The sequence below is a fragment of the Falco naumanni genome, chromosome 9, assembly GCF_017639655.2.
Source record: "Falco naumanni isolate bFalNau1 chromosome 9, bFalNau1.pat, whole genome shotgun sequence".
Taxonomy (NCBI): Eukaryota; Metazoa; Chordata; class Aves; order Falconiformes; family Falconidae; genus Falco; species Falco naumanni.
Window position 1 is genome coordinate 20517800 of NC_054062.1, and position 24921 is coordinate 20542720.

The 24921-nt window shown below is 36.7% G+C and overlaps 1 protein-coding gene across 1 annotated transcript; it reads right to left on the bottom strand.

Annotated features, from left to right (window-relative positions):
- Positions 1-1400: 1400 nt before the first annotated feature.
- Positions 1401-24921, bottom strand: SMC3 (structural maintenance of chromosomes 3). Its single transcript, XM_040605852.1, has 29 exons — positions 24734-24921; positions 24278-24353; positions 22646-22684; positions 21768-21835; positions 21327-21398; positions 21080-21159; positions 20448-20526; positions 19346-19463; positions 18137-18312; positions 17863-17943; positions 17444-17608; positions 16788-16909; positions 16135-16348; positions 14399-14502; positions 14074-14173; positions 13427-13587; positions 11926-12067; positions 10547-10697; positions 9390-9542; positions 6952-7103; positions 6589-6747; positions 5803-5910; positions 5307-5415; positions 4424-4671; positions 4106-4318; positions 3178-3369; positions 2848-3025; positions 2185-2291; positions 1401-1877 (listed from the first exon to the last, which is right to left on the bottom strand). Exons 1-29 carry the CDS (start codon positions 24893-24895, stop codon positions 1806-1808), a joined length of 3801 nt encoding a protein of 1266 aa, XP_040461786.1. The 5' UTR covers positions 24896-24921; the 3' UTR covers positions 1401-1805.

Below are 24921 nucleotides of genomic sequence, written 5' to 3' on the forward strand. Positions count from 1 at the left end.
AGCCTGAGTCAGCTGGGAGTGCAGCCTGCTACTACCACAGACAAGTTATGTATCTGCCAGGCACAGATTACTGACACTTTAAGCGTGTCCTTACATGCACTGGATCAAAGAATATGAAACCAGTAACCTGAAGTTTGAATCTGTGGCTATGTTCTTCAGGTCCTTCCTCTGGACTTTGAACACACTTGTTTCACCTGTAATTCAGGAATGCTTTGCTCTGTAGCCACCCTAAATGCATATTCAGAGCTCTGTATGCAAAGGACAAATTTTAATTCTTCAGGGTTTTGAAATACAAAGTCTATTCGCCTGCTAAAAATGTTGGGAGCACTGGGGTTACTTTGGCTTCAATAGTGTCAGGTTTTGTACCCTACTCTCTCTTCCCTGAGGAAAGTCTACTATGAAGCTAGTGACTCCCTAGGACTATAGAAAGCTTTGTTACATCACATACAACATCATCCTCCTCCTGGCTTAAGACTTACTGCAGGTAGCCATCTCCTACATAGTTCATACCACCTTTAGTATTCTTCTCTTACCCCGCTGTTTGCAGCAAGTGTACGTACTTCTCAGCTCAGGATACCTTTAATCAGTTCACGCTCTTCTTCCCTGCACTTCCTGAAGTTAGTGGGGAGCAAGGCTGCTTGCAGATGAAAACCTATTACAGAGCTTTATTCTTCTGCTTCGCTGAGAGTGCCCTACAGAGTAAATGCAATATACTAAGTTCACTGTTTCTTGCTGTACAATTTAACATTACATAAGGTACTTTGAAGGTTATTTTATTTTTACATGTATATGCTATTGTAAAAACAAGATCGGTTGTTGCTGCAACTGCTTTGATATCTAAGAAATATATGGCTCATAGTAAAACCTTAGGTTTTCCAGAATACCACATAAATTATTCAATACCACTTTGCCAAAAGGCTAGACAATATGAAGAGATTCACATTTTGACTGGTGACTGCTACTTGGCTCAAGTTATGCTGGTGTCTCGGGCTAAAGGGACACAATGGAGGAATTTTTACACTGGCCAGGTTAAAAAAAAGGCAGGGGCGGGAGGGGGGGAATTGTGGACTGATTTGTCTTGTTACAGTTCCGTGGTGTTTTCAGACTTCTCCGTAACTTCTGATAATTACATTTTTTTCAGTTCAATAATCAGAACGCTATGTATTTGGACAAGCACAGATTTGGCGTGGTTTTCTGCCAGCATTGGAAAAGTGAAAAAAAAGCCCCACAACATTGAAACAACAAAGGGGGAGTGGGGTGGGGGAGAAGTAAGAATGACTTGAAAGAATCGCTTTGTCTTATATTTCTGAAATATGCAGCTCCTACATGACCGAATAGTATTTACTCCATCTCAGTGGAAACCTCTAAAGAGAGACAACAAAAAATTCAATGTATACCCGTTACAGCGATAAAACCAATCATTTTAATTGAAGCCATTAAAAAAAACATGTGAGGCAATATAAATGATTAAAATTATACTTAAGAAGGAACAGCTAGCACTTTCTGAAAAGCTTTAAAACAGCAACAGACACTTTACAAAAGATTTGAGGGAAGAGAGTAAAACTTCCGAACTACAGGTACTGTATAAAGGTAACATTAACAATTATCTTATAAAATACAGCAACAGAGACAAAATGGATACTCAAGCTTCTTGAAACTAAGCCTTCTGGGGTCTTAGTTAAAATGTATGTTCAAAAACTATTTTAAACAAGGACTAAATACTTATATTTTAAAATTTACAGGTCCCTAGCAATAAACATAGCACTATACACATCTTCCAAACAAGCAGTAAGTAACAGTTTTGTTTAGCCATGCGTAGTGTCATCTTCTACAAAGTCTTTGGCCATTTCTGCTGTGATCACATCAATATGACTAACCTGGTGGAAAAAAAGAAGTATACAATCATTACAGTATTCCCTGCAGAACAAAACAGACTTATTTCTGAAGGCTCCAGCAGTCAGCAACAGGCCTATAAGCAATTTCTAATTTCCTTTAAAGAACATGACAAGGGACATCTACAGATATCACAATTCTTTTGGGGGAAGGAGAAAACTTTTACACAAGACTGTAATATAACTAGAAATCTATGACTGAAATAAGATTGATTCACTTTGAACTCTTAAGCCTCAAATGCACGACCTGATAAGGTTCTCAGTAAATGCTGTTAACTAAAACATTGTTTACCTTGTTTCTGAATTTTACACCATAGAACTTGTCAGCTGACTCAAGCAGTTCAGGTCTAAATGTTGTTGTAATAAACTGAGCATGTTCAGCTAGTTCCATAATCATATCTAAAAAAGAACACAGGAATTATTCATTAATGTAATCTCAATAACGCAGGACACGTTTTAATATGAGACAGGCAAAGAGTTTGCTATTCCTTATTCAAAATGAGATTTTGGTTAATAAAAAAAACCCACACCCACAAATCAATAAAAGGATCCATACCAGGTTTTTATCTATTATAATTAGTTTCAGTATCAACTCTGACAAATGCAGTCACTCAGCAAAATTGGTGGGTTATCAGAACTCTGATGAAAGACACAGTAAGTAATTTTCCAACAATGCAATGAGTTAGAAGTTACTTTTAAAAAAATCAAACTACACTTCAAAACAGGACTATCTCTACCACACTGAAGTGTAGTAGACACCCCCTTTAGATGCAGTAGACAACACAGCTTCTACCTAAAATCAAGTTCAGAAAACACAATGTTAAATTCTAACACACATGTTGGGATATTCAAAAATGTGCTTTTATGATTAAAAGCTTTTGTCTTAAACATCAGGGATGAGAAGACAGACTATCACCTTCAACCACAATGAAGATAAATAAAGGCAGACAGTTACCTGAAACAGCTTTTCTGTGCTGAGCATCCAAGGCTTGGTCAATTTCATCAAACAAGTAAAATGGAGCTGGATCACATTTCTGGATAGCAAATATCAGGGCTAGGGCCACTAAAGATTTCTGTCCACCTGAAAGTTGCTGCATTTCTCTCATTTCACCCTGCTTTCCTGTGAACGATACCTAAGAAAACAATGCCACAGCAAAATTATTTCAAAATATTAAATCACAACATCACTTGCTATTAAGTAAAAAGGATCAATTAAAACACTGCTTTTCTAAAAAAATAGTTAAAAGATAATCTAGAGTACTGAAACACAAATAATTTTCTTTACCCTTATGCCAACTCCAGTGAATTGGTCTACAGATGGAACACTGCTCTGGGATCCAGATCCCCTTTCACTCTCGGTGCTGCCTTCACCTTCATCCTGGGACTGACTGCCCTCCACATCTCCCTTCTTCATCACTAATGTAGCCTTGCCACCAGGGACTAACTTCTGGAATACTTCACTGAAATTTTTTGACACCTGAAAAAGAAAGTCAATACACCAGGTCATTTTCACATAGTGAAATCAAATGAAGCAAAGCTGTTGTCTGTTGGGTTTGTTTTGTTTTGTTTTGTTTTTGTTTTTTGTTTTTTTAACACAACCACACTAAGTATCCGCTTCAAAGTGGAGATCCCCATTCATGTGATAAACATGCTATACAGAGCCACCTAAAACACCTAAGCCAACTGTTCTTGTAGTGTGAATATATTCACAAATTTTTTTCAAGGAAATGATAGAACTAAAACAAAAAAAAAGCAGCAAAAGCAAGTATGATTTATTTCAGTAAACTTCAGATGAGATCTCAGCTAAGCAAATGACCTTTTAAGAGAAGACTTTGCACACTTCACAATGAAAACCTTTTGTTAACATTAGGAATTACTTTCACCAAATCTGGAAAACTGATTTGGTGAAGTTTTTTTACTAGACATTTCCCAGTTTGTACGTAGTACAAAGATTCACCAGAAAGGAAGTCTTTTAAGAGGTTTAAAGCAAAGCTAGAGTTGTAATAACAACCAAGATCAGCACCTATTTAAAATGCTAGTCTATTTCTTTGTCAGTATTTAAAAAAAAAAAAAAAACCACAAACCTCAATATACTGTCTTCTGTTATTATAGAATAGATGTACTTAGTATCTGCTTCTTCCCATATAGCTGCTACATAATGGGACAATTTGATTTCAGCACCAGTGTCTTTACAATTGTTGCCACTTTGTTACCTGTTTGAAAGTCAGCTGAATGGCCTCATATTTCCTGAGCTCAAGGACATTCATCAGCTCCATGATGGATTTGTAGCCCCTGTCCAGTTCCTCTTGTCTTTTTATCAGTTTTTCCTTCTGCTCTGAGAAATTCACAAACTGATCTAAAGCTTTTTTATTAACATGACTGTATTTCTTCAGTTCCGTATTGCACTGCTCCAGTTTGCGGAATAACTGTAAATGGAAAATAATACTGTATTAAAGCGGTTTGCAATTCCAGCCACATTTGACACTCAAGACACTAATATTTCAGGTCGTGAAACCAATCACACTTATTACCTGCTTTAAACTTAAAGTCTGATATTTTTCAAAAGCCTCCTGTGGAAGTGAACCCAACTCCCGAATTTTCTTCATACATTCCTCTTTCTTCTTAAGGAGCATGCCTTGCCTGTTAGTCATTTTTTCAAGTTCTTTTGTATCATGGTTAATGGCATCCATATGCTCCTTCTCCATGTTCTTCCAGCGTTCCATGCTCTTTTGAAGCTCTTTAATTCCTGCTTCTGTTTTGTCAATAGAATTATCCAGATCTGAGATAGGGTGAAAGCACAAAACCCAAAGTGGTAAGACTTACGTGCCTGCATAAAATCAGCAATTACCCAATGAAGTATTTATGAAACAAAAAGATAATCTAAATAAAGATCTATTAAGTGGTAGAAAGTTAATAAGCTGAAAATCCTTCTCTCTTCTTCCCCATGAGTATATGAATTAAAACAACCCTAACATATATACTAAGGTCATTTTGTTAAAAGTTTAGAAAGAGAAGCAAAAAAATTTGAGCCATACAGCTGGTATTTCCTATTTGACAGCAACTTGGTTCTAGATAGGTTAGACAAAATTCAAGAACAACTAAACAAGATCATGCTTGTATGAATATTGCTTCAAAAGTACTATGCTCTGAAGCCAGAAGTCTGTTATAACCAACACATACTTATTGGTATTACAGTGTCAGTTGTGGATGCTTTCTTTTATGTATAACATGCACAAAATCTTGTTTCACTTATCTTTTGAAGTTCCAAAAAAATCCATTACACACCAACTACTATAGTGTATTTGAAACTAATGATTACTTCTCATATTATAGTCTATTTCTCAACCAAAATATGGTATATGTGAACTCCCAAAACCATGAAGAACTTTCTTTCCAAAAACCGATGCTACCAACCATCTGACCGTGCCAGTGTATCTTTCACTCGTTTGTTGATAGCCTCAAGTTCCGATGTCGTGGCAGTAAGAACTGTGCCACCTTCTGTTTCTCGAAGCTCATTCAGTTCCTATCGGACAAAGGAAATGCCACTAAGCTTCAGCATGGAGGGCAACAAAAGTGTAAGTCAGACAAACAAGTTATCTTCTGCTACTCTACATATAACCGCATTAAATATTTTAGTAAAGGTTTAGAGAATAGTCAGTTTTCAAACAAATCTGTAATTACAATGGTCCTATTTATACATACACTGTGAATTTAGAGTAGGATTTGTCAAAAGTTACATGCCTAAAATACTGTGCTGAAATTTAAGTAAGACACTTCGCTGTATAAAGGGAAGCAAAACCCACCACAGATAATGCAGGGTAATGAGTATTTATCAAATTACTAACACATGAAAGCCCTGGAAATAAGTCAGAAACAGACGGCAAAAGTAAATTTAAGAGAAAATCTTTACTTGTTCCACTTGGTCCAAGCGTTTTCTTAGATTCTCATTGAGATATGTTTCAACTCTTGTGATAATGCCTTCTAGTTTAATCCTCTCATTCAAAAGCTGTCTGTTTTCCTGTAGACAAAAAAAAAAATATTTACGTTAATTGCCCTGGCTGACTCCTAAACAACTATTTTTTTCCTTGTTAAAAAAAAAAGACAAAAAGCCCCCACTTCACACAATTCTGAGGATTAAAATATCACACAATTGTTCAGACTGTTGCTTTAATTTTAACAGGTAGAAGGAACCAAATGGTAAGCATTTTTGCAGCCGTCTACTGTAAAAGTCAACCATACAAATCAGTAGATTTCTTAAACTGTACAGCACCTGAATTCAATTCTTAAACCCAGAAGAGCTTTAGAGAGTCTACTTACAAGGTAGTGGTTTTCTAACAATATGGGCATCTACTACGTGCTTAAAGGCATTGTTTTACTTTCCCACACTGTACATCATTCCTTTCAGGTAACTACTTGTACTTAGTATTGTATGTCCAACTGCAGCAGCAAGGAAACTGATTATTCCAACAGAAATAGCCATAATTCTCACACAATACAGCTGGTAAAATTCACCCAGCATTTGAGAAAAGCATGCAAATACACCTTGCAGATAAAAAAACTCCAAACATGCCTGCCTACTGCTGATGAAACTACTTTAATAACATTATATTCATATGTGACTTTTCATACAAAAGGACAAAAATAAGTTTATTGGAAAGGTACCACATTTAATAGCAAGACGTTTTCATTTCCTTACTTGCTGTAGTTGTCGAATTTCATCATTAAGAGCATCCACACGTTTCTGATCTTCAAGACTGAGTTGAGACAACAAATCAGTCCCCAGTTCTGCTTTTAATGATTCTCTAGTTGACTCCATAGCATGTAAACTTGCCTCCAAGCTCTGCAAACTGCGTTGCTATGGAACAGATATTACACAATCATTCAAACAATCTGTAGATTTGTATGAATTTACATGAACATATTTGTGTATCATATCTCTAGTCATCTCTTCCTATTTCATATTATGATGTTAACCACAGAGGAATGCAAGTTTATCAGTAATATTAATAAAACATTTAATATAAAGCCAGTAACAGCTTTCAATATCCCCATACTATACCTTAGGCATAAATGTCTTTTCAGATTGCTGCCTTTTCTCCTTCAGCATTTTCATCTCTGACAAAATACTGTCTCGAGAAGCTTTGAACTTCCTCTGCTGTGTCTCAATTTGCTGCATTTGGTTCATTAGCTGGTCAATTTCATTATTAATCCATACTGTGGGCTAAGGAATACTTTGTCGTTGTTTTAAAAGGCATTTTATACCTACTAGTACCTTCCACATTTTACTCCATTTGGCATGTTCCTGCAAAACCAAACTATTCATTTGTACAGGAGAAATCAAGAACCACCAAAAAAAGTAACCTGAGAACCCTTATCAACACCAAGAACAAACAAGGAAAGGTCCATTTAACTGTAAGTTTTACAACACAGCACTCTGAACACAGGGATATGTCTGAATATGTAAGAAAAATTCAGATCTTACAAAATACAGAAAAGCAGGTGTTCTATTTAAAAAAAAAAAAAAAAAGACATTAGAACAATACAATTATCCCTTACCCATTTCTGAGGCAAACAGTGTAACTGGTTTGTGCCAATTTTAATGTAGTGGCTTAGGTCATGGTGCAGAGCTTGTGGAAGATTCCACTTTGATTTATGTTCAATTACTAACAGCATGTTACTCCCACTACAATGCATATTTTAACATGACATCAACTTAAATGCCCTAAAAATTAATTCCCCTAAGCAGAGGTTACAGTAAAACGTTTCACTATATACTTACAAACATTTCAGGAAAACCGAATGAGCTACGGAACAGGAAGTTAGCAGGAATGTGTACTTTACTTTCAGAGTAACTGAAGTTTGCTTGTGTTATGTTCTAAAAGTTGCTGTCAGACTGCTGTAATAGCTCTTTAATTACAGTCACTGTTCTACCACAGCTGAAGGGTACGCCACAGAGCACCCTACTTGCATCCTCTGCAGATGCCGCCTCAAAAAGAAACCCATGGCTAAAGACTTCGGCTTAAATGATAGCAAGAAAGATTTTTCAATTCCAAAATAGTAGTCCTGGTTAAAAGTTAAGTTATACTAAAACCAAAGGGTCTAACAGGTAATTGGTGAATTTAACTACAAGCAGCAAGAATTCCAGCTTCCATTCCTAGTTACAAAAAACCGGGTACCTGTACGACATGCACTGGGATTAGTTAAATTACTTTCTGCACAAATCCTTTTAATATCATACACCTACATATCTGTAGGTTAAAAAAAGACCCAAGGAAGGAGAAAATGAATAAACACTTAATTGTAGATACACAAAATGCATCCTGTACATTGCCTACAGGTAACAAACAAGAAAGGTGAAAGACACTCATTATTGCTGATGCACATAAAGCCAGGTGGCAAATTCGGTCTATGTTTAACAGACCATTTGACGTTCTTCTACTGACTTACCAAGACATAGGTACATACTTTTAAAGTTCTGTTAATCAGCTGTGGATCTAAGCATAGGCTTCAGTCTTCTGCTTATCTGCTGCCCCAAAAATGTCTCTAATGCACTGCTGCAGGCCAAAAAACAATGGGGTTCAGTTCAAAGGACAGAACAACATAGATAATGGAGAATAAAATTGTATAAGCCTCCCTTGCTCCTGAATTCTAGATATTGGATCTCAAAAGGACACTGTAGCATTAAAGGGGTTAGAGAAAAAGGTGAGTGTTACTTGAATTTTGTACAATGAGACTGGAAGACCAAATTGTCAAGCAACTTGAAGCTTAATGATATTATAATTGTCTCCATCTCCTCCCCACAGCAGAAGTGGGCTATGTAACACACCAATTCAGGACACAAGTACTAAAAATATAATACAAGTCAGAAGAAACAGTGAAGACTAACACAGGTAGCAAGAATATCTGGTTATACCAGTTACTACACAAACTCTAGAAGGAATAGAAAGCCTCATAATGTGGGGTTTAGCCTCATCTCTAAGCTGTAAAGGTCAAGACAAAATTTTAACAGGGACAGATTACTAAAGCTCCTTTTTCCGGAGGTCTACAGAGCCAGCCACTCTCTGAAGTGACCTACTGGACAAGGTGTGCTTCAATTACTATTTTCCAGTCAGGTTTTCCCAGTATGGAAGTTCTACCAAAAAATTAACAGTAGTATACAAACTATTTCTTAACTAGCTGCATTGATCTAAAAATATTTTTTTTTAAAAGAATGCAATTCAGGCATTTAAACAATGGGTGTATTTTAAAATCTGTTTTCAGTGGCTGTACACCAATTTTCACATGCAGGGTTTTTGTTTATTTCTGTTCTACCATTAAATTCTTTGTTATTAAAACCTCTACAGTAACATATAGAACCAGGTTGCATAAGCGATGGTCAAAATGCCACGGCTAATATGTAACATTGACAAGTTAGTCTCCTGTTTCTTTTCTTACTGCAATCACAAAACAAAAGCTTTGTCACCACACAACCTTTCCTCAGGAACAACAAAAGGATATTTTCAATGTTTCTCCGTAAGTTTTCATTGAGCTTTGCTTCAAGTTCACCAAGTTCTTCTTCTGCCTTTCTAACATCTTTTTGCAATTCAAGTCGAGACTTCCTTGTGTCGTAATAACCTCCAGTCAAAGCACCACGATGGCTGACTTGATCACCTAAGAACATAACAGAATGAGATGAACAAAACTGCATGCCATATGCTCTCCATTAATGTTCAGAGCAGTTTCTACAATACAACTTAACAGACTAACTAGAATATTTAAACTAACCTACAGAAGCACTGCAACATTATCAGGAATCACACATGTATATTTACAGTAACTAGGGAAATGTTTATTTCTGTATTCAACGTAAAGTGCATTTCCTTTCTCAAGAACAACGAAGACTGCTATGGTCTCCTTCAAGCATTAGCTGAGATTTTTTTTTGTTTCTGATTAACAGCTGAAACCATGCAGCTTAAAGGGGAAAAAAAAATAAATTAATGAAAAATGCAATACTTAGCACTACCCATTTAAGAAACAAAATCTTAGATCTTCTGCGGGAGAAAACAAAAGAGAAGCTGAGTAATTAGCAGCATCTGTGGCTCGTAGAGTATACTGTTACTGAAAAAATTAATCATTTCCTCCTCAGATATCCTTAGGAATTTTGTCAGATTGACTTAAGAGACAAAAAGACAACAATAAGCCTGAAGGGAATCTGTCCTCCAAGAAAAGACAAATAACAAGAGTTATGTATTATTTCAGAGAACATAACCTGTAAATGTGTCTGGTACACAGATGAATTCACCTTGCACTTATCAGTCATTAAGGCCATAGATTCACACCCTAAACATTAGTTTAAGTTTGTGGAAAAATACCATAAATACTCCATGAAAACATCCTGTTAAACTGGATGAATCAAATAATCTACTTTACAATTCTCAGGATGGAGACACACAGCTACTAACTTTTAGATCAAACAAAAATTCAACAGTTCGCGAAGAAATCCTGTATTTTTAAGCACTAGACTTAACCGAAGTGCAACTTTGTAAATCTCTGTCAAGTACACTATTATTTAAAATAATCTTATTTTGACCATACTAACAGACCATGTTTAATGAGCTTCACATTCCAGGGATCCTATTTTTACAGTAAGTAATTTATAAGAATCCAATATTTACCTTCCAGAGTAATACAATCCATAGTGAAAGCTCTGGCCAGCTGGGTAGACACTTCCATGCTACGACAAATTAGAGTCTTTCCAAAAACATGTTTGAAAGCTTTGTCAAATCTTGGATTGTATCTCAGTTTACTGATCATAGGAATTGCATCCTGAAGCGACAGTTATTTTAATAAGAACATATTGATATAAATACAGCAAGTATATTGCAACTACTTCATACGCAGAATTCAAGAGTGCCTTGGAAAAAAACTACCATCAAGAGTAAAACCAGAATACACTCTACCCTTGTAACAAGAATTTCTAAAAGTTTAGCATATCTCAAAATTCACCAAATATTAACGTTGGCTTCACAATCAATAAACTCCTAGAATAAAGACTTCTGGAGCTGAGTATATCGTTATTTACATACAGGATGTCAAACCCTGGACTCAAAGCACAATATTGTGAATGATACTTGAAGTAAACAGCTGTCAGTTGGTAGAAGGATGACACACTGACTGAACATTCCCAAGACAAACACATAAACACTCTACGGAAATCAAGTACAAGATTTTGCAATTCTAGCTTTTAACAGCTAGGCTTGAGTCTTAAGGCAACTTAAGAGTCTGCCAGGAATCTCACCCAAGTATTAAACTGCTACTGAAACAAGTTGACTAATTATCATAAATTTGCAGTATAATTTTTTTTCCTCAAAAAAAATTTTATTCTTTTCTGCAGAAAGCAGGATGCAAACATTAACAGTTCTACTAGTAAAGCCCCCCCCCAAATAAGCATGCAAGGAGTCCTGTTTATTTCTATTTATTGTTTCCTATGTTTATCTGAAGAAAAAAAAGAGAAAAAACTAATTTTAATGAACTTATTCTACCATGATTATTGCAGGAAGAAGTTAACATTTACACAATTAGTTCACTACTAAAATTTCAAGTAAGAACATAGGCTTTCTTGAAATGTATTTCAGAACTATTTTTTAAGTGGTTGTCACTGAACATTTATTTATGCATTTTTAAACATAAAGGCACAACTCATTTCCAGTAACTCTGAGAAACTGTTTGCAGCGGTAACATGGCTCTTTAGTTTTTGTCCATGGCAGCACTTCAACTTAAAGAATTACAGTTCAGTAATCCAGGCAATTATTACCAGTTTACAATAAAGTTGTATCAACTATTTACTTGTAAGGTGAAGGCAAATACCTGGTAGGAGAATATCTTCCTGTAGCCAGGTTTTTATGCTGAGACACATACATTAGAAGTAGTATTTAACTGCAGACATTCAACAGCAAAGGAAGTGGTGGGCCATAAGCAATATACACAAACAATTCAGAGTATGAGACTTTGTAATTATGAAGTAGAGGAAGGTTCAACAGGAACTCCAACTCACGTTAGTCTCAGGATAAGCAGTATCTCTAACATCCAGCTTGTTCAGAGGGAGGAAAGTGACTTCTCCAGGAAGGTTCATTTTGTTAAATTCCATTAGGATCTTTGTACTGACCTCATCAGAATCCACAATGTGATAAAACAACCTAATTAACAAGTCCAACAAATAAGCAAAACTTTATTGTGCTAAAAGGACTAGCTTATCTGCACAGGAACAGTAAGCATGCAGGTACCACTAAATAATGTTATCAATATAAAACTGAGTCACATTTTCTGTTCAAGTCTCTGCCTCAGAATACCCAAGTGGATACACTCCATTCACTTTCATTAAAATGGGATCAGCCAAGAATTTTGTATTCCACCTTCCAGTCACAAAAGCAGCTCAATGTGCATACAGTGTTATCGTATACACAGTCTTTTTTGGTTCAGCTGCAAACCTGTGCCTTCCATACCGTTTCAATATACAATGTTCAGACCCCTGCATGGATTCACAAGGTTATGTCTCTGTACACAACCAGAGACCACACCTATCTGCCTGTGCATGACTGGGAGCAAGCATCAGAGGGACTGAAATAAGTCATCTTTCTTTTGCAAATTGAACTACAGTACGCTTGTTTCTGCTTTTTTCCAAACTAGGTGGGAGGGGGCACAACAGGATTCAGAGACCTGTGAAGTACTTTGAAGAGACAGCCTTGTTCACAGAGGCACAAATGTTTCAGATGAGGGATAGATCAAATTGTGGTAGCAATCAACATTTTTATGTGACAGTTTGCAAGATCACACCTGTCCTCTTTCCTGCCCTTATGCCACTATCTACATTTCATTAGAAAAAGAATTTGTATGACTACTCACAAATTTGAACAGGGGAGTGATCACACAAAAAGATAATCTAAATTAATTTGAAGTATCAGATGCTGCAAGAAGTGCTGTATCACCCAACAGGCACTTAATTCTAGAACACACATTACACAGACTCATTAACACTCAACACCTTTTCAGATAGCTTTTAAACAGCAGTTTTTGACAGTTTAGAGACCATCACCACCCATGCGATTTTCTAGCATTAAGTGAAATAATTCTTATTGTTATCATTAAAACATCACATTGGTTACTGTAGAATTCTCCACACTGGAAGATGCCATTCACTTTATTCGATATAGCTCAGCCTCACCACCAATCCTGGTGTCAGGAGTGTGGGTCTGGGTCTGTCTTTTTGTGTTGTTTTGATTTTTTTGGGTGGGGTGGATGTCTTTGTGTGGTTTTGGTTTAGGGTTTTTTTTAGACAAGATCAAGGGCAGCTAGGATTAATTTTGAAATAGTCAAAATTCTTCTTAGTTCCTTCTCAAAGGAGTAGCAGTTTGATCATGCTGTATAGAAGGCACTTTGACAAAGAAAGGGTGAGAACTCAAGTTCAAAAGAACAAAACTTTCAGTAACTGGCACCAACAAATAAATTGTAACACTCAGCTGCTTCAACTTAAGTAAAAACAAAAAGCACATAATTACCTGTTGCCTGCAGTAACTTCAACACAGGTGTAGAAAGCTGGTTCACATTCAAAGTTATTCATCACAATGCCATGATAGCCATTTAGAACATGCTGGTTTATGCCTTTTCGACGGAAGTGCTCCAAAACTTTGTTTATGCTGTCTATACCATTCAAAATGGCCTGTTAAAATATAAGTCATTATTGTACCGCAATTAAGATTTACAAGTATACCAATTTTACCTTTAACTTTGAGAAAAGGTCACCTTTTTTGCCAAGTTCCTGCTAACTAACCTACAGCTCTAACAGAACATACCTAAATATTTAAGTCTGCCACTTTTAAGGTTCTTAGGTGTTTGGTTTTTTTTAAAAAAAAAAAAAGCAAAAATATGTCAGAAGAAATTTTAGAAGTATTCCATTTCTACCTGGTCTCCTTACCTCTCCTCTATTAACTTGAGCTTACAAAACTGATTTCCAAGTAGTTCTAGAGCTATAAATAATTGAAAGATTTACCTTGCAAATATTATTTTTCCATCTTAATTATGACACTACTTCTTTTGGTTATGGTCTTACTGTAACGGCTGTATCTTTCAGATATGACTACAACTTGTCCTTTAAGAATGAAAAGAAAAACTTCCACATGGAATTCTCAAATACAGGGTATCTTACCTTTCCTGTTGCTGCTCTGAGAAGCTGCTGTTTCTTTTCTAAATCCTCCCGCTTTGCTGCAAGAGCTTGTTGTTCTGCATTCTCTTCTCTCCATAAGTAACTACAGAAGAAAAAAAATTGAAGTATTTTCAGTGTGAATGAAGTTTGAAGATTTTTTAAAATTATTATTGTTCTCAAAGACTGATAATTTTAGCAGGAAGGCAAAGTGCAGAGTTCATACATGGCTATATTTAAAAAAACATACCTAACAAGCCATGTTAACAACTACACAGTTGGGGTCCTTCACATTAAGTGAGATTCAGACATATTTCAATTAATTACTAACTTTCTTTCGCTCTGTAGTTCATCCTTTTTATTTTTCACTTCATAGTATTTTCTGTCCAGTTCTTCAACACGAGCCTTCACTTCATTAAGATCCTGGTCCAGTTTCTAACACAAAAAAGAACAGTAAGAAACTACAAAGTCTCTACGTTCAAAACTTTCTTTTATTCAATACCAAATACTTAAAATTCAGAAACAATTCCTACAAGTGTTTTAACCGATTTACAACAAATTGTAGAAGCACTGAAAATAGATACATCTTTAAGGGAGCAGTAGTAAGGTAAAATTTATCAAGTAGACTGCAAGGCAGGCACTGACTTGAAACATGCACCTGATTATTACAGTGAAATGGCTCACTAAGTCATGGTAAGAAACTGAATCAAACCCGTAACTACCATACACATAACTAAGGGTAATCATGCTCTGAAGCAACATTTGCGATAAGAACACACACACCAGTCTTGTATATCATGCCATACTGCTGCTAGTCTGTCATGGTTTCAGCTGGGATTAAGTTAATTTTCTTCTTAGCAGCTAGTACAGTGCTCTATTTTGGCTCGGAAAAATCTTAGCCTTTCTCCAGCAGTACTCGTACTTTAACACGGCTGCTATCAACAGCATGCTTGTAAGCCAATGCACAGACACGCTCCCCTTGCTCACTGAACACTTGCCATTTTCAAAGCAAGGGCTTTGAAAAGCACTTTTCAGGGCTAGCACTCAGATAATGGTTTTATAGTTACCTATAACTATACTAGTTATAGTTAGAGAACTAGCTGTGTTCCCAAAACACAGCCAAGTTTTCGCAAGAACACTGTCTATCAGCACATGCAGGGTAGCAGGACTGGCACTGCATGCTCTCCCACTAATGCAGAGGTTTTCACTCCTGTAGCTCCTAGCAGGAGTGGTGGTTTTTGATTATACTGCTGTATTTGCAGCGTAAGAGCTGTTTCTGAATGGAAATTGAAAATCTAAGTTATGCAAATAATACTGACACAGATTAATCTTCTAACATGGACAGGTATGAAACTTCTAACCATCTGTAAGTGCGGTGCAAAGGTACAGTGCTTGCAGAACAGTTTAAAAGATCCTCTGTTTAGGGCAAGTAAGAGAAGAGTGAAAGCCACCAACACAGACCTCAGTAATATCTAACGAATTGTTAGCTACATGAAATACCTATGTTGAACACAGCCAAGAGCAAGGCAGACCTACATCTCTTCCTGAAAACTCGGGCCAAACACTCTGCAGAAACGTCATGGTTTAACCCAGCCAGCCACTAAGCACCACACAGCTGCTCACCCACTCCCCCACCACCACAGAGGGATGGGGAAGAGATTCAGGAAAAAAGGTAAAATTTATGAGTTGAGAGAAGACCAATATGAATAAACTGAAGTGTCCTTGACTTAGTATAAACATTACTTTCCAACAACTAAAACATCAGTGTGTTATCAACATTCTCATACTAAACACAGAACACAGCACTGTACCAGCTACTGAGAAGAAAATTAACTCTATCCCAGCTGAAACCAGGACAGGAAAGTACTAGAAGGGAAGTCAAAATACATAATGAAGTCAGATGTAGTGCTAGAGGGAGATTATCTGCAGATGCTTTCGATAACATGTTTTTCAGAAGACCACACCCAAAAAGAACCCTTTCTTGTAAACAGGCACTGAAGTTTAACTGCCCAAGATTGTTTAGCCCTTCTCTCAAAAATACTGAGAAATAATAAGCTAAAAACTTACACTGTACTGTTCCAAGTTTTTCTCCTTGTTTGCCTCTGTATCCTCTAAATCCTTGTGTATAGCTGCAATCTGCCGTTTCTTGTCATTGATGGCTTGATCTAAAGACTTCAGTTCTTTTTTTATCCACTTATCCCTTTCTTCTTTGGAAGTAAACTGGCTTCCTCGACCTTGTTTTGCATAAAGATCTGTCCTTTCCTGTGTAGCCTGTGCAAGCCTATTTTGAGAAGGGAAAGACATGCTGTATTGTACAGAAATCTTGAATTTATTAAGGGCAAGCATTAAGAATTACCATGAGAGGTTTTGGAAAACATCAAACCAGGCTCAAAAATAAGCCCTAAATCAGTAACAAAGAAGACAATCATGTTATAAACCATAAAGTCACTCAGAAGACTTCACAAGAAGTAATAATAGCCCACAAGTGGTTAAGCTCAAAAATTAATTTCACTGAATACTGTTCCCACCACCCACCCCCAACAATAAAGGAGGTTTTTACAGATCATCTGTAAGTACATATAGCTACTCCATCCTCAAACAGCAAGCACAACTCAGTTAATTGCACACTTGGATAGTACTGATAGTATCCTGGTTAGTTTTGTTTCAGGTTTTGGGGTTTTTTTAAATGCTTTGACTCCCCATTGTAGAATGCCACAGACCTAGCAATTCCCCTCTCTTCTTTTTCTTTTACACTGTTGAATTTCGGCTCCGTTTCTGCTAATTCTTTCTGCTTCTCCTCAATTTTCTCAAGAAGCTTTTGCCTCTCTTTTAACAGTCTTTTCTGGAAATCAAACAAAGCAGTATTTAAAAGTCAGGTATTATCAGAACTGTATTACTAGATAAATACAGACTTCTAAAGAATAATTTAATTGTAAGATTGCAAGATGCCATTGCTTATCCAATACTATGCAGTTGCAACACTTAACAGAAGTGAATTCAGTTCCAATCAGGACAGCAAAGAGAGATGAAATGAAGCATTCTCAAGAAGCTAAACTATGCAAGCAAAGAACATCTGCATGGGCCAAACAAGCAGGTTCAAGTTAGTGTTACAAACAAACCCCTCCTTCCCAATACCTGTAGCAATTAAGATCAAGAATTATAGGTGCCTGTTCTTGCAACATGCAGAACAATAAATAAAGGATCATAACACAGTTGTCTAGGGGATGTAAACACAGACATCAAAAAAACCTAAGGTATCTCTCTGACAAACCTTAGAAAATAACGAAAGGCCACATAGTCCAAAGCAAAAACTTCACTGTACAAGTATACTACCATCTGCCAATGACATTTTAAAGACTTCACCGCTGTTACATACCCTTTGTTCACTGTTGCCAGCTAATTCATCCTGCAGGTCTTTAGCCTTTAGCTCCAATTTAGTCCTCTGTTTAATCTGCTCCTGTCTTTCAGCACTAAGTTGTTCCTTCTCTTCTTTCATAGCCGAAATCTTTGTCTTCAGTTCACGAACTTGTCGTTCTATTTCCTATGCAAATTTAATTATGTAGTACCTTAAACACTGCATACACATTTCAGTATCTATCAAAACTCACAAGATTATTATTATGCAGATCAAGATACAATGAAACTGTGAAAACCTTCTGTTTCCAAACAGGATGAAAACATTTAATACAATTTAACACTGTTTTAGAACCACCTCCACCCCCCACCCTGCAAAAAACCAAACCCCACAAAGCAAAACAGACCTCTGGACAGTGCCTTGTTAAGAAGTAATTTTACCTCCATTTTATCTCTAGCATCTTGCTGTGCATCTCTCAGCTGCCTGGATTTCTCTCCACTTGTCTCTCGTTTGGCAGAAAGCTGTACAGAAACATCACCAATAGCTTAAGTAGCAAGATTCTGGTTTAGAAGTAGTTCCAGAAAGAAAATAATTTGTTAGATTAGTGAAGAACATTGACAGAATTCTATCAAGGAATGCAAGGACATGTCTGAAAAAAGCAAATAAACTGCTCATGAGATCACGTTATATTTTGTATTAGCCAAGACATTTTACCTCATCAAGCTTAGCTCGTGTTTCATTAAGCTCCTGATTATAAATGGTGTATTCTAACGCTCTCCTCATTTTATCCCATTTCTGATACTGAGCCAGCTCTTCTTTCTCCTCTTCTAGGGTATGCAGTCGCTCTTCAATGTATTTCAACAACTCATTGATCTTCTCTCGCTTGCCCTCTTAGAAAAGATGACAAACAATGTAATACATTCCCTCATCTTTAAAGCTAATGAATCTCCTCCAGTGATTAACAATTTGTCAACAGTTATGAAATGTGAAAAGCAGAACCTGTGTCCAGAAGTTCCCAAAAAAACCCAACCATCCTTATAGCAGAACTGTTGATACTAGCTATGTAAAGCAACACAAGCAGATACTCTCTTGGCTCAGAAGCTTAAAATAATTACAGACTATACTATGTAAACTTTACTGTTTGCATAGCAGTAGGTATCCTGATTTTCTGATAGCTGCCAGCTAACATTCATGTTTTGAACAGCACAAACATCCCTTTTAGTCTAGCTAAAAAGTTTAATTACTCAAAGCACACATTAAGTCCCTTATTAAACCTTTTCAGACATTTAAAATTCAAGGAGGAGATACTGATGACAAACAGTTGAAGGAGGAATGCAAAATAATCCAAGGAACTGGTAAGGCTAACAGAATACAGACACAGTGACTCTGAAGAGTCAATGGTGTGGAACTACGATAAGGAAAACATTTGCAGATTCACTAATTGCTGAGAAAAACTACCTGAAAGGAACCTATCCTCATTATAATATAACAATAATAGCAAAAGTAACTCCCCTTGAAGCAGAAACTTTGAAAAGGTAGCCCCACCCCACCTCTGGAGCATGTGTATTTTATGTAGTATTACGTGAAGAATTTTAGCCAATCATGTACAATGACTAAATTCCCTGTTTGTTAAACTGTATATAAACCTCCTAAACACAGGAAAAGTTATGCTAGCTTGGTGGATTTACCATCTAGCACCCATCTCTGCACAGACATGAAATAAATCTCAACTGTGTGTTGATTGGCTTTTTTTGCACATCAAGTGAATTTGATTTTTGGGACAACAGTATGATATGCTCTATATCATTTGACATACCACAAAAAAAATCTAGCAATTAGCTTTATTCAAAAAGCCATAAACCTGTGTTGGGTTTGGGTTTTTTTACTGTGGCATAAAACATTCATTTCTTAAACTGTTTTTACCTGTTTCTTTCATTAGTGAAATACTCTCTTCTTTACGTTCATCATACACTCTGGTACCAGCTACTTCTCTTAGTAACTTCAGCCTTTGAGAGTCAGGAGCTGTAGCCATCTGGTTGATCTAAAAATTCAGTATCTATTATTTCAATAGCCTGCTCTGGATGTATGGCTAACCACAACAGATCAAAGATTGCACTTCTTTTGCTGTGCCTGCTTGCCTGAGGTTTTGGCAGGAAGATTCAGATCCCTAGTATGTAAGATAGTGCCTTTTTTATTATTTTTTTAGACAATTACTTCAGCACAGCCAGTATTCTGCTTGAAATGAATTTTCTTGTTTTTTCAAATGCTACCAGTTATTACTAAAACTCAAGATACCAGTATTACATGAACTGAAGAAATCATCATCCACTCAAAATTATGTTTAGACAAACTCAAACTTGGGCTTTTAAGTCCTGGTGCTAAATCAATTCAAAAACCTCCATAAAACCACACCAAAAATGCAGGGGTTATAAATCTTAGAATAATTCAGGTCACGGAACACTCATTAATCCAACATTAAGTCAGTCATAGAATTAAACTAGACATAAAATGCACTTTCTGCCAATATTCATTTTAATGGCTGCATCCTTTTATAAGGTAACTGTTTCTAATTTGTATTGTATTAAAACCTGTAAGCTGCTTGGGTCTTGAAGACCAGTTAATACAAGCCATGATATGAACCCCTTCCCTGCTGTGTGTTCACTTCTGGTACTTCCACATTTCCATTCATCCTCCACAAAGAGTATTTTTAGTCTCTTAAAAAAACAGCATAGGGATTATGTTTGCTTTGTATTTAAGTATACAGAAAAGCACATGATTGCAAAAATTACCATGAAAATAATATTTTCTAGAAATCAACATTACAGACTTTAAAGCTTTTTTCTTAAAATTTACATAAACTACTAAAACAGTAATATTTGCAAAAAGCAGCATCTACAAGAACTGCTTCAAATCAAAATGGATTTAGATTTTAGGTTACTTCTGCAAAAATTGAAATAAGTTTGGCATTCAGAAAGCATGATACTCTTGACAGTGATTTCTTCCGCTTTGTGGAAAAGAATCTTACCTTTCCTTGTTTGACAATATAGTAGGGATTACTGCGAGAAAATCCAGCACTTTCAAGAAGATTCATTACATCATTTTTCCTGAAATGTTATTGTGAATCTATTAATAACACCTCCAGCAAAAGTGACAACTGTAAAAATTCTGTAAAGTATCACAACTATACATCACATACTATAATCAGTGTGCAATGCAAGCTCTGTTTGAAGAAGCTTCTTCATTTGACAATAGCTAATCCTAAAATTAAATGAGAGAAAAATGAAAACTACCTAAAATACTACAGCATTGGAAAGAGATTAAGAAAGAAGCATCTCGAAGCAAAGAGGTAGCAAATACAGGTAAAGATATCACAAGGAAGGATAAGAAACAACTTAAGGTCTGGTAACTCTTCTGTTCAAGAGCTCTGAAAGAAATACTCTAGAAGCAGTTAAACATCACGGTAATGAAAGGATTAAACTGCAAATTTAAAGTCTGCTGTCTATTGCACAAGGACTGATGTCCTTGCTGTCTAACTACCAGCGCTCAGTATTATACAATTGCATTTATTTCAGGCTAGAGATGCAAGTGTTAAGTTTGACTGGAGAATTTTACAGAAATACTACTAGTCTCATCCAGCTAAGTAAAAGAAGTACCTACGTCACCATTTTCTTGTCTAAGAAATATTGGTCCTTCTTCGCTCCAATAACTCTGCGAAGTGAGACTTCCTCTTTATCAATCTTAAGAAAACAAAAGCCAGTAAATTTAACTGCTTGCAGTAGGTATGTATAACTAATCCAGAATTCACAGATTCAAAAAGCAGTTACTATACTGAAGATTTCTACAATACTGAGATGACTACAGTCTGAAGCATTCATCTGTTTCCAAAGTAGCGTATTCAACTTACCGGTAACCTGTTGTCCGAATTGTCAAAAATAATTTCCACAAATGCTGAAATAACACGAGGACCTGTACCTTCCTAAGAAAGGAGATGTTTTGGTTAGGTAATTCCCATCTTAGACTGATTTTGAGCTCACTCATCTCCTCTTTTCCCCGACAAACCCACTTCCCCTTTCCTCCCAAGGATTTAAGTATCAAAAGCATCTATGTAAGACCCAGCAGACATTTTTATTTCTGAAAATCCTGGATACACATTCACCAGTGCGCATTACCAGCGTAACATTATTTTGTATATAAATTCCCTTTTGCCAAAGGGAAACAGAAGATGTTTAAGGATGTTTTTAAAGTAATTGACTTAAAATATCCACAGCCCAGCAATTTACCATTTTTGCAGTAACATTCAAATGCCTTAGCTTGTTCTTTAGTCTTGTTATACACCTCCACTTACATGCAACAAAGCCAGTCTCTGCTCTGGGCGAAGATGACTAAACTCATCACTGAGGACAAACTGAATTGCTGCAATAAAACAGTAAAGAAACAGAAGATCTTTCCTTTAGGGAGATATGCAGCAGTTTCTTTAACTCAAAACATAGTTTTACTGTTGTTTAGTACAGTCACATCATTGCTAATATCTTACAATGTTTCTTCATTAAAAACCTTAATTTGCTGGATCTTCATCACTCAGCCTGCTGTATACCAGAATTTCTCTGAAGTTTCATTATTGCCACCTTTCTACGTAGCATCAATAACACTACACAAGTAGGGATTCATGAGCTTTCTTCTACAAATACATAGCACCCAGACTGGGTTAAAAATATTGCTAAAATACTTAGTACTGGACAATTTATAAAGACTACCATCACAAATGCCACTGACACCTTTCACTAGCACCTCCTCTCCTTCATTGATGCTCCTACCCCATAAAATCCCCCTCATAACCATATGTTAAAAAATTGTATAAAGCTGTGCCACACTGCTATAGAATCAGCTTAGAATTTAGCCACTAAGATTGTCTAAAGCAACTACAAATACTACTATCAGCTTTGAAGGTGCATGACTTTTAGAATCGGTTTCCCCCTGTAAATACTTCTTTGCCATTTAAGAGTCTCAGAAGGCTCTCAGTAAGAGAAGCTGAATACTAAGGGAAAACCTGAAGGTAAGTATTAACAAAGTGCATCGAGATCTGCCTTTCATCACTGTCAAGTAATTACCAACCTGCCACTCCTTGTAGAGGAGGAACATTTGGTAAACCAACTTCCAGCAAAACCAAAGAAACCTGGTACCATCAGTACCTCCACATTATTATGTTAAGAAATCCAAGCTTACCATAAAAAAAGTTGCTTTTTCCAGATCCATTTCTTCCCACTGAAAATTAAAACAAAGTATAACCTCAAGTTGACATAAACACTGCAATGTACATTATACATCACACAGAAATGTTCAAGAACAGAACCCAAATAACACAGCCAAACAAAACCTCAAGGGAATGAGATGACGTTAGTAGATGCATTACTTAAGTCATTGCCCAAGAACAAGAGAATAGTTCTTTTCCCACTCAAACACATTACAATGACTTACAAACTCCATCCAACACTACTGCACAATGAGAATGATGGGTAAACCAATCCTATTTATTCCCATCCTTTTATTTTTAATATTGATTCTCCTGGTGGGGTAAGAACAGTAGACCTAAATCCAATTCTTCTGGTCCCAGCATCAATTTTTTATATTTAACCAAAGGAAATCACTTGCCTGTACATTCAGGTTGACTGTATGAACTTCAGGTAGTATACAAACTTCTTAAATACTCCACTTGCTAATTCAGCAATGTTTTGTTTTAAAAAGACCAGAAGAAGTGCTATTTCTATTTTAAAAATAAAGGTATAAGAACACCACACTATGCTAACATACAGTAATCTGTGTTTATTCTGATGTGTATCAGCAAGGCTCAGTGTCTTATCTTTAAGACCAGCACATACTGTATTAATTTCAAAACTGCTTGCCTTCCAGCTGCAATGAGCATCCCAGGCTTTCCACTGCTTCCTGCCTATACACCCTCCAGTTTCAACTCATCCCCAAAATTACTTGGGACTGCTATGCGGTCTTTATACAGGCAAAACAATAGTTAAGTTGGATTTTCCCCCCCTCCCCCCCCCCCCCTTTTTAAACACTTATACCTGAATAAAGTTTTAGCTCCTGCTGAAGTGACACTACATAATAGGACATGCTATTCAAGTCATATGCACATTTTTTCCAGTCTCAGAGTAAAATCCTGGCTACTAAGTTTTTATGTCCAAAACTGACAGTTTTCTGACAGGTCAGCAGTCTCAAAGTTGCTGCACAATCACTGAAATCAATGCAAATGAAAAGGCACGACCAGGCATCCATGCGCAAAAATAGGAAGAGGTGTGAGATGGACAACAACATACTGTCAGATTAGGTGTTATTTATGAAACTACACTTTGAAACTTATATTACACTTTTTGTCAGTTCACATTCCAGAGATTCATTCCTCCAAAGCTGAAAGAGGATCGTCTTCTCTGCAGCAGTTTATAATAGCTAGTGTGCTTAGATATAAAAAATGATCACACCTGCACACACACACAAAAAAAAAGAACCCCATACAAATTCTCTGCTGCTGTTCCTGCAAGGACAGTCTTTAAAGGGGGTCTGGCTGATACAGAGATTTGCACGTATGAAGGCGTTTACAGACCTCACTCAACTTCCAAAAACTCAAGACATACTACTGTCACAGTAAACCCGAATGTTAGCATTACTTTGCTCTAAGTGCAATACATCTTGTGGAATGTTACAGACAACTGTAAAAGTTTCCAAAACAGAAAATACAGTCATCAAATGTAGGCAGAACATTAAAAACTGTAAAGGACTCTAATGCGAACATCATCTGAAATAACAATGCGCTCTAGTTAGTGTTAAAAGACAAGTATCTGAACTTACCAATGACATTGTGTTTTGAGCTGAATGGGTCCACGATGGTTTGGTCCCTGTAGCTTCGAAAGCCCTGGATGATTACCTAATGAGAAGAGTGAGTTACTTCAGCAACATTCTCAGTGTTCTTGAACTGTAAGATTTTACAGAATAGAATCGTAGAATCACTGAGGTTGGAAAAGACCTTTGAGATCATCAAGTCCAACCATGAACCCAATGCACTCAATCCCCTCATCCAGATCACTGACAAAGATATTAAACAGAACTCCATTAAAGTGAACTCCATTCACCACCACTCTTTGGGCTCGGCCACCCATCTAGTTCTTTACCCAGCGTAGAGCACACCTGTCTGAGCCATGAGCAGCCAGTTTCTCCAATAGATGCTGTGGAAAGACTGTCAAAGGCTTTACTAAAGTCTAGGTAGACACCATGCACAGCCTTTCCCTCATCCAATAAGAGGGTCACCTTGTCATAGAAAGAGATCAGGTTTGTCAAGCAGGATCTGTCTTTCATAAATCCATGCTGCCTGGGCCTCATCCCCCAGTTGTCCTGTGCATGCCCTGTGATGACGCTCAGGATGATCTGCTCCATAACCTTCTTCGGCACCGAGGTTAGGCTGACAGGCATTTAGTTCTGCAGATCCTCCTTCCCAC